Raw genomic sequence first — 11,091 nt, 5'->3', positions numbered from 1 at the left:
CTCCCACTCAACAGCTGCAACAACAACACCACCAGCCATCACACTCACCCCAACGTGGACGCTTGCAATCACCACAACCACAGCAATCGCCATTGCAGCACCAACAACAACAACAACAATTGCAACAACAGCATCAGCAACAGCAGCAATATGCGTTACAGCAACAATCAAACGAGCCGCCATGGGCTAATATTGNGCAGCAACAACAACAACAACAACAGCAGCAGCAGCAGCATCGCCACAATCAACAGCGTTCGCCACATCACGCCACTCCCACTCAACAGCTGCAACAACAACACCACCAGCCATCACACTCACCCCAACGTGGACGCTTGCAATCACCACAACCACAGCAATCGCCATTGCAGCACCAACAACAACAACAACAATTGCAACAACAGCATCAGCAACAGCAGCAATATGCGTTACAGCAACAATCAAACGAGCCGCCATGGGCTAATATTGGATTTGCCGGTGTCAGCATGCAGCAGCAACCTCAGCCGCAGCAACAACAACCCGCGGCACAACAACAACAACAACAGCAGGGCACTGTGGGAGGCACACCTGGTGGCGAGCTCAAAGACAAGTTCTACATTGTTGATGCTCCCGATTTCCTTGGGCTTCCCTTGAATGTGGGCTCCAACGGCAGTGCAGCAGGAGCCTCAACACCAAACTCACTTTCTCAGCAGCAGCAGCAGCAGCAGCAACAACAACAACAACAGCAGCAGCAGTCCCCAGGGGGTGCGAGCAGTGGTGTCACCAACAAACAGCAGGAACCAGCGATAGGCGGAGAACTAATTAGTTTTCAGGTAGGTTTACGACTGGTGAATTTTTTTCAATAACCAAAGGGAATAAGTCAGCATTTTCCTGATATGACAAATTTGATGCAGTTCAACAGAGCTCCTTTAACGAAGCGATCTTCTTCAGAATATTCATATCGAAAAATGCTGACTTATTTTCCTTGGTAATTACCCAATTCACTGGTATTATGACTTTTTCGCATAACGGTAGTTTTTAGCAATCAAAACTAATCGAGATATTCTTTGTTCCAAACAGAATATTTGGCCAACGCCTGGTTCGACTACGTCGCAAATGATGTTCGGAAGCAGTACGCAACAGCAACAGCAGCAACAACAACAACAACAACAGCAGCAGCAACAACAACAGCAAGCCCAAAACAGCGCACAAAGTGGACAAGCTGGCGCCATTAGTGCTGCAAGTGTTGGCTCCACCGATCCACATAACTACAATAATATTGGCAGCATACTCACGAATCTCATTGATACCAATCCAACTTCAATGGAGTACAACTTTGATTTAATGCAGCCGGGCGCTGCACAAATGGGCGTTTCACAATCGCAACCACAACAACATCAGCAAAGCCCACTTTCAGCCCATCAGCAGCAGCAACAGCAGCAACAACAACAGCAACAGCCACAACAACCACAACATCCGCACTCCGCTCATCAACAGCACCATTCGCACCCACATCAGCATCAGCAACACCATAGCGCAGCAGCTGCAGCGGCCGCAGGCAATTATGGGGCAGCTAGCTTAATGCGCCACACTAGCATATATGGGTCTCCAAGTGGCGCTTCTCTATATGACACTAGCGCTGCCGCTGCTGTGGCTGCGCATCATCACCATCACCTGCCTTCTCATCACCCGAGTCTAGTGGAGTTGTCAGAGCAACAACAAAAGAATAGTTTTCAACCATATCACCCACATGCATCTTCCCATTCGCTAAGTGGACACCATCCACTTGCGCCGACTGCACATCATCCGCTTGCACCGCATTTGTTGCCGCCGCCGCCGCCGCATGCGAGCATATACGATCGCGGCGTTAGTGGTGGTGGGTATCCTACGATGCTGATGGGCAGTGGTCCCGGTAGCGGTGGCGGTGGGGAAGAACAAAAAACTGTATTACCGCCAATCAGTGATTACATGCATCACATACAACAACAACAACATTTGCAGTCACAACACCCACAACAACCGGATCTGGTTTACTATCCAGTGAAAAATGAATGACATCTAAAGTAGGGCGTAGCGATGAGTGTGGGAATAATTGGAGGTGAGCAACAACAGAACTGCAACACAAACAGCAGTGGCATAAGTTCTTACGCTGTGTCGAAACGGCACCACCCATACCAACAACTGCCACCGCCATCGTTCAGACATTATCACAATAATAAAGGCGGGGAGGTGCACTTACATGCACAACAACTGCAGCATCATCACTTTCAGCATCATCAACAACCGTCGACATCATCACACGCTTGGTGGCATGCAGTAACCGCGCTTGGCGCAACTCCACCCGCAATAACACCACTAGCTGCAATAACAGCCAAAGTTGCTGCGGGCGCTGGAGGAGGTGAACTAGGTGAAGTAGGTACAGCGTTAGAAGAAGTTAATCGAGCGCCAGCTTCATTTGCATCAACCGCAACTAAGGGAGGCGGACATTTCTTCTAAGCGTAAGTTAGGAGTTGCAAAAAGCAACAGATGTTATTACATATAAGAAGAAAAAATAAAAATAAAACATAGATATATATAAACATAACCTTATAAATATAATAGTAGCTAGGATTATACAGCCTGCATATAAGACGCGCAAAGAAAGCGGTAGCGAGTTTTAAAATTAGCATATTTTGCAAAATGTGTTTTCTCTTTGGAAAGCATATACTTTTTTTTCGTTTAAAAACTAGGTTACGAATAGGTTTGTAAATAATTGACGATAAATAATTTTTTCCCCTAACACATATTAGTTCGAAATCAGGTCTTCGAACTTAAACGCCTTTAAGGACCAGCATCGTACATGCGAACACATAAAGAAGGAATGAGAAACGCAAGCATACACATACATACATATATTAAAATGCGTATTGCATAAGTTATGCAAAAAAATACATACATATATCACAAATTATAGCTTATAAAAATCGTGTAAATATCAAAGAAAAATTTAAAGATATATAAATAGGCTTTAACTACACATTATTACAAACATATAAGTACATCCATACATTTTTAAAAAGCTCGAGAGCGCTTGATCCTCAACCGATGAGTTATATCATACATCTGATCAGCTGCAAAACAGGACCATTGTACAGTAAGCAGGCAAATTAATATGATGGCATTTTAAAGTTTGCCATTGAATGAATCTTATCAAGGAAATTTACATATGTATGTATGTACATATGTATATAGTATTTGAAGTACATAGAATGAAAAAACATACACAAATATGTATGTAAGTACACAAGCTTTGAAAAAGTGTGCAAGTTCGTTTGATTGAAGATTAAGTGAAAACTAAATTTGTGTATGCACAACAGACCTCGGATAAGAGTTTGGCAATTACGCCCCTTAGCTTGAAAACCTACTTCGGGAGGAATCCTGCCTGCGCTGTAAAAGAGACAAAATATTTTCTCTTCACATTTTTTACGTATGACCAGATTGGTCGGGTTTGGGCATTATAGATCTTTTACTAATATTTTTAATTCTATGGTAACTAATGAATTTAATTGCGGGGATATCGAAATAGTTGAGTTTACTCTTCAGAGGGAATGGTTTAGGTCAACATCTTGAATGGATATAATGGGAGCAGTAAAAAACATTGCGTATTTTTGTATGTTTTTCATAGTCCTTTAGATTAGGAATGTCAGTGGCAAAAATACATCGATGTATTTCTTTGATTCGATGCGTCGAAGTGTACATCGATATTTTACGATACATCAATTTGTTCAGATAATTTTCAAAAAAAAAAAAAAAATTTATTACCAAAATTGTACAAAATTCAAAATTAATTACTGCAACTGAGCTAATTATTTTTAAGGGAACTTTTTGATTCCATTTAAATTTTTGGTCAAAGTCTCTTCTCATTTTTGTTCAATTGAAAAACTGAAACAGCAATTCAATGCACCAGAGATGTCAGTTTTCAATAAACATCGATGCATCGATAGAGCGGCTACTTATACATACATCAAGTGGAAAAATTTCGATGCATCGAAGCAAAATATTGATGTTTTCGATGAATCATTACTAATTGGAGCATTACTAATTTAAGATTGACAAGGTCTTTTTTTATGACGTTTTGCTTTTGAAGTGGTTTGTGGGAATCGTCACGTGAGGGCAAATACCGTTTGCATTCCACATTGTTGTAAACAAGCTGCAGATTAACACCAGTTATCATTCTTAAAAAAAAAGTTTGTTTTCTACACGCACTTCCTTGAAATTCATATATCAAGCTTATGGGGAGACTAATTTTCCATGGTGGAATAATACAAGGTGTTGGATATTGACAGCGTTCTCGCTCTAATCCGCCATCTTGACTCCCTTAGCAAAATCGATGTTTCCCTCTTGAAAAAACTACATTTTACCGCCTTAAAAAAAGTACTAAACTAAAACTAAAAGTAGGGAATGAGCCTATTCTAAAACTGATTTGCAATCACTGAACAATTATTTNCGAAATTGTTGTTGCTTGAGATTGAAAATGAAAATGTGTGTGTGAGTTTGTGAGTAAATTTAAAAATTAAATTGTTTGGAAACGTCAAGAATTTTAAAAGTGACTCTCAGCGGTTCTACCTTACTATATTTTTATCATGATTCCACCATGCTAATTTTCAATGTTTCTGTCATCCTCGTCTCGTGTAACGTGTATTTGACTTGACAAATGCCTTTTTTTTTGTCATAACATACGCAATTACTTTTTACTCCACTCAGTGTACAAATTAAATCCGGAAGGAGAAATAAATCAGGTTATGAAGGAAACTCGATTTCGATTCCTTTTTCAAGGCGCAGCTATTGCATAAATTTATGTGACGTTAAACTCCTCTCGAAGTAAGATATCAAACCAAGAGGGTTGTAAACATACATACATACATATACACATGTGCATGTGCTTACATAAATATATAGTTTTATACACTGTTTATATCATTGATGCAACTAAGGCTAAACGCATAGTGGAGGAGCGAGCAAAGAGCACCGAGCAATGCTTCGATTACAAATGTATTTGTTTCAATGGGAGCTCACATAGTGAAAAGCAAAGCGTACTTACACGTTTGTAATTGCCGCTTTGCTCGATGCTATGCTCATCACTTTGCTTGCCGCTCCACTGTGTTTAGCCTAAATAAGCTAAGAAAAAAATTTTAATTTCAAACCGTTAACTAACTGGTTTCATTATTAATTTCTTTAACAATTCTTCATTACCTGCTACTTATTTCCTCTTTAATGCTAGTTTAGTCTCGCAAGTTTTTCAAATTTTACATTTTATTCGATATATTTTAAATAGGCTCTATATCTTTTGTTCTAACTAAAATCTTTTACAATTTCTTTGATTTCTATTACAATTTATTCGAAATACACTAACACTGAACCAAAAACACCAATCCACTAACCAAAAACATACCTACAGCCTGTCAAACACACACCTACAGCCTGCTAGAAAAAACGACAAGAAGAAGACTTATGTTACGTATGGAACTATACAATGATCTATATTTATAACATTTTCCGCATTAATCGAAATTGAACGTTTCATCTCAAATTGAATAAATGGCGTGACCAAAAATATGAAAAGTTTAGCCTTGCCCATCACATATAAATTATTTATTCTGCCTCATCCTGAGTTTCGCCCGAAAAAAATTCACCCGAAAATGTTTCATCCGCCCATAGTAAATACATGGAAAAGTAAAAAGTGAACCGGTTCGCAGAAAATGAAACTCACGATAAGGCTGAATAATTTCATTATGCATTATTCAGATCCTACTTTTAATTCGACTCACAACCATTTTTTTTTCTTGACTGTAACGTTTTCGAGATTTATAAATTTTACAGTGAAAAGCTTATAATGGCAGCAAATTATAGGCATTTTCATGGGAAGCAATCCATATATCGACTGCTGAGTGGAAGATTCGAAAACGCCCTATCTCAAGAAACTTTTCAAGAACGCCCTATTTCAGAATTCGTTTCAAAAATGCCCTATCTCAGCTGCCGATTCAAAAACGGCTCTATCAGCACATTTTCAATACATTTTGAAGTAAGATAGGGCATTTTTGAACCGAATTTTGAGATAGGGTGTTTTTCAATAAAATTCTGAAATAGGGCGTTCTTGAAACGTTTCTTGAGATAGCGCATTTTCGAACTGGCTGCCGAGATAGGTCGATTTTTCACTCAGCAGTCGATATGTAGATATTTTTTGCGTAACAATATGTTTTTCATAATTTGCATTTAAAGATTTATTATTAAAATATAAACTACAATCCTAATCTGTTTGCGATAATCCGAACAAACTTTCTATATGTTACTCCTCCTTTTGAGAGTTTATCAAAATTAGATATTCGGGCAGGTTCTGCGATTCACTTCAAAGTGAATTTCAAGCCCTTTCAACATGATTCAAAGTGATTTGGTTAAAATTCACTCGAAAGTGAGTTGTAGAATATGCCTGATTACTTGTATTTCATTTTCATTTATTATTTTAGACCTGCACGGTTGAACGGTGCGTAAAGTTTTCGACGCAAATTATACCAATTGTTTGTTTAAAACTATCGTTCAATAGTCCACATCTAAAAAAGAATTTCTCGTTCAATTTGAATTCGAATTATTATTATTGTCTTGTGAATTTTTGTCCTACTTTAAATAAAAACCCATGATATTCATGCCTATTACGGTATCCGACGGATGCCATCCGCACGGATCTAATCAGATTCGCACTGTCGGAATAAGCGAGTGCGAAGGATTAGATTCGTGCGAATGGTATCTGTCGGACCAGAATAGGTCTGTTTCCGAGGGATCCCATTCTCATGAATCTAATCCTTCTCATTCGCTTGTTATGACAGTGCGAATCGGATTAGATCCGTGCGGATGGCATCCGTCGGATACCGTAATAGGCATGATTGTTTTAATTGCTTACTCGGTCTTAAACCGCATCAATATACCTATCACATTCAAACGCTTAAATTACATAAATATAAAAATTTTAGCTCCATATCACTTTTTTATAATGCTTTTGAGAAAAGTTTTGAAACCCCAAAATTTGGTACTATCAAAAATAGCATTTGAGCTGTTACGGAATTTTGAATACCGAACAAAAAGATTTGACGTGGAGTTACAACTTTTATACCTGATTTCTCAGATTTACTTCATATTATGTTACTGCTCATGTTACCTTTTTTTTTTTGTATATTAAAAATGCTTAAATAAATACTTTCTAAGAAAAATTGAAATTCCATTTTAAACAAAACGAATGGTCACACTATGCACCGAACACATCTGGCCTCAGGCTCTATCATATGTATTACCAAATATGTACATATGTATGTAGTATGTACCTATGTAGTTTATTGATTATGCTAAATTATTAACTACCATTACGCATATGTACGAGTATTTTCCATAATTATCTCAAATTTTCTTAAAAAATCTGCAATTTTAAAGCTCCATTATTGAATCTTAGCAGCGTACCACAATACTCGAATGATTATTACTTTTGTCGGTAAATGTATGTATGTATGTACTTTACACATTTAAGAAATTTTGACGATGAAGGCTTTGCGATAGTAAATTTCAGAATCCCACTACACTGACTAACAAATTATTTATTTATTCCAAATGCACACTAACCTACCGTTTAACAATCTAAAAGCAAACACATATCTAAAATAACAAATATGTATTTATATTTATTCATCCCATTCCTTACACAAATGACCAACTGAATAAATAACACCCCTTGTATTTAAATGGTGAGTGCATCTTTTTAATGCCACGTTTTTTATTTTTTATTATATATTTAAGCGCTGTTATGATTTCTTAAAGAAACAAACAGCTAAAAGATTTGCAGAGTAAAGAAGCTAGAAATCTCCTTTTTTCCTATCTACCTACTATTTGTACTCTATTTACAAACCCTATTAGCCTATTAGTCTAGCCCGTACGAACGTAGTTTAAGCTAACACCTCAAAAGAAAAAAAAAAGAAAACAATAAGAATCTAAAAAAATATCTTACGTAGTTGTACAGATCTACTCATCAGCAGGCTAAATAATAATTATTATTTTTCATTGTTTCGTGTCTTTCGGTGAACATTTCGTTCATTTCCTCACTGCGATTTGTTTATTTGTGTATGCTCGATTGCTATTCAAAATAAAATTTGCATACCCACAATATACATACATAAATAATTATTGTTCTTGTTGATAAAAAAAAATTATACATAACAACAATCATGATTCATACATAATAAAAAAATAAAATGTTTTTGTTTTTACCGATTTTTCTTGTAACTTATAAGCAATTTTATATAAAGAGTCACCAGAGAGATGATTATATTGAAACAAAAACACCATACATATGTATGTATGTATTTAAAGTACGTAAAGAAACATTAGTTTTATGAGAAGCAAATTATTAAAAATAAAAATAAAAATAAATAAAAAAATAAAATTAAAATTAAATACATAAAAATAATATTTTAAATAATACTGTAGTAATTTTAAGAACAACAACACAAACCTACAAATTATTGTATACAAATTAAGTAAAGAGTAAAAAAACATCGTTAGAAGTGGTAAAAATGGGAAACAAGGGTGGAGACGATTGAAGATTTGTATTGTACTACAAGCAGATTATTTGTATATTTAATAAAAATGATAGTGAAATAAATGCGAACGTCGTTTTAAAGATTCTTTATTATTTCATGGGCGCAAACCTCTGTCGACGATTGAAGAATTTATTGTAATTCGCTTCAAACATGTAACTATGCTAGCTTAGAGGAACAAGTTGCTAAGTTCACTTTTTGTGAAAACTCATATTTTTTATTCATTTAAAAAACTTGTTTAATTTACACAAAAAATTAATAAAAATTAATAGTAAAATAATATAAACGACACTTAAAAAGAAAAATGGAAATTCACAAAATTAAAATAATTTTTCACTTTAATTGTTTTCGTGAAATTGGCTATTTTTTATGGAAACGGACAGAAAATAAAAAATCATTTTCCATTTAAATTGCTGGTGAAACCGGATGTTAAAATTTTAATCTATATTGAGTGTGAGTGGCCCCACGTGCCTTAACAACAGCTGAAATCCATGCCGCCATCGAGTTTACAAAAGTTTGGCTGTATTGTTTCAATTTAGAATCAAAGTAAATTCGTATTTGAATTTGGGATTTTGGCCAATACCAAAAAACTGGGAACAGATTCAAATTATAGTAATGGTCAGATAACTGTTACCATTATTAAAAATTAGTTTCTGTACAAGTTTCCACCAAATGGTATTCGTGAATTAGCATTCAATTAGTCTGTTCCTTTGAACTTCGGACTAAAACCTGTGGAACTATCAAACTACAATTTTACTCTCTCAAATGAGAGTAAAAGGAGAACAGATGCAGAAGTGCATAGGAACGCAAAAAGCACTATTTCCTGTAAAAACGTCAGTCGGTTTGTTTTCATATCATTTGTACAACACTGATTTAGCTGAAATATCACTAAATAATTATTAAAATCTATACATATTCAAACATTTCGTTGTTTAATTCCATTTTTTTGTACTTTGCTTTCACCGCTGTTTGTTTTTGCTTGCACATGCAAATCATCTGATCGTTCGACACTTTTCATGAACTTACAGGAAAAGAAACTCCGGACTAAATCCTGTAACTTCTGACTAGGAACAGTTGCTCAGTTACTCTCTCAAATGTGTTCCCACTTACAGGTTTTATGTCAATAGGAACGACTTCCTGTAAGTTCTGACTAACACCTGTAAACCGGACTGCTATTGGAACAGACTAATTATTAGCAATTTAAACGCTTTTGGATAAATTGATATCATTATGAATTATTTGGTGTCNAGTTGCTCAGTTACTCTCTCAAATGTGTTCCCACTTACAGGTTTTATGTCAATAGGAACGACTTCCTGTAAGTTCTGACTAACTCCTGTAAACCGGACTGCTATTGGAACAGACTAATTATTAGCAATTTAAACGCTTTTGGATAAATTGATATCATTATGAATTATTTGGTGTTCTCGTTAGATGCTCTGTCAGGCAGGTTCTGCAATTTACTTGCGAGTAAATTTCAACCAAAGTCACTATGAATTTATATTGAAAAGGCTACATGTCGCAATCGTACATACGTACGCCTATACCTCAACTTTGGCGCATTTTTTACGTGGGCATTCGATCGCGAGAAGATAAGGATGCTCCTAATTGGCGCGGGCGTAACGTTATTTGAATGCCTGGCTGCTGCGGCAGAGCTGGAGGCAAAGGGAATAAAAGTACGTGTCATTGATCCCTTTACTGTTGTTGTTGTTGTTGTAGCGGCTACAACAACCCCGCCCAGATCGGTTGGTATCTCAGTCGTTGTCGTCAAGTTCCACTAACGGCAACCCTAGGAAGCGTGCAGCTTCTGCAAAGAAACGTTGCTGGCAACATACAAGGCAATAGGCCGGCCTGTTTTGATCTACGCAGCGCCAGTGTGATCGCCAGGGACTAGTAGGACGCAGTGGACGAAGCTAAGACTGTGCAAAACACCGCACTCAGGACAGCGACGGGATGCCTCTTGATGTCGCCTGAACACCACCTGCACGGCGAGGCGCAAATGCTCCCGGTAAAGGAGCATAATATAATGCTCTGCAAGCAGTTCCTGATCGGGAGCCACAGAAGTGGCCACCCAAGCAGACAGCTGCTTGCAGAGGAGCCCTCGCCTAGGCACGTCAGGAGGTATCTATATGAACTAACGGACGAAGTCCAGAGGTTCATTAAGCAACCTCTGGACCCGACAGCTTACAGACAGGCCCTGAACGGCATTCACAGGGACTCAGTCTCGAGTTATGTAGACTCTAGACCTGTGAATGCCGTTCTAGGCACACCACCCCCGGACATAGACGAGACGGAGCTTCATCTGCCTCGGGAGACACGCACAACACTCGCACAACTTCGCTCCGGCTACTGCAGCAGGTTGAACTCCTACTTGAGTAGGTTGAATGAGGATGTGCCGAATGAGTGTCCGGCATGCGGAGAGACCCCACAAGACTCGAAACATCTCTTCGCATGCCCGGAAACCCGACAACCCTAACGGCCTTGTCCCTGTGGACAAACCCCG

General features: G+C 37.5%; 1 protein-coding gene across 1 annotated transcript; it reads left to right on the top strand.

Moving 5' to 3' along the window:
• Window positions 1-131: 131 nt before the first annotated feature.
• Window positions 132-3,329, top strand: LOC108374451 (putative mediator of RNA polymerase II transcription subunit 26; the record flags this gene model as incomplete). Its single annotated transcript, XM_017630428.1, has 2 exons — window positions 132-809; window positions 1,057-3,329. Coding segments are annotated over 2 exons (1,653 nt in total), but the record flags the coding sequence as incomplete, so codon positions are not given.
• Window positions 3,330-11,091: the final 7,762 nt, after the last annotated feature.

This window comes from Rhagoletis zephyria, unplaced genomic scaffold (genome assembly GCF_001687245.7).
Source record: "Rhagoletis zephyria isolate East Lansing unplaced genomic scaffold, Rhagoletis_zephyria_1.1 Rzeph_scaffold_07730, whole genome shotgun sequence".
NCBI classification, from domain to species: Eukaryota; Metazoa; Arthropoda; class Insecta; order Diptera; family Tephritidae; genus Rhagoletis; species Rhagoletis zephyria.
The sequence above is the reverse complement of the archived record's forward strand: the minus strand, read 5'-3'. Positions and strand labels throughout refer to the sequence as shown.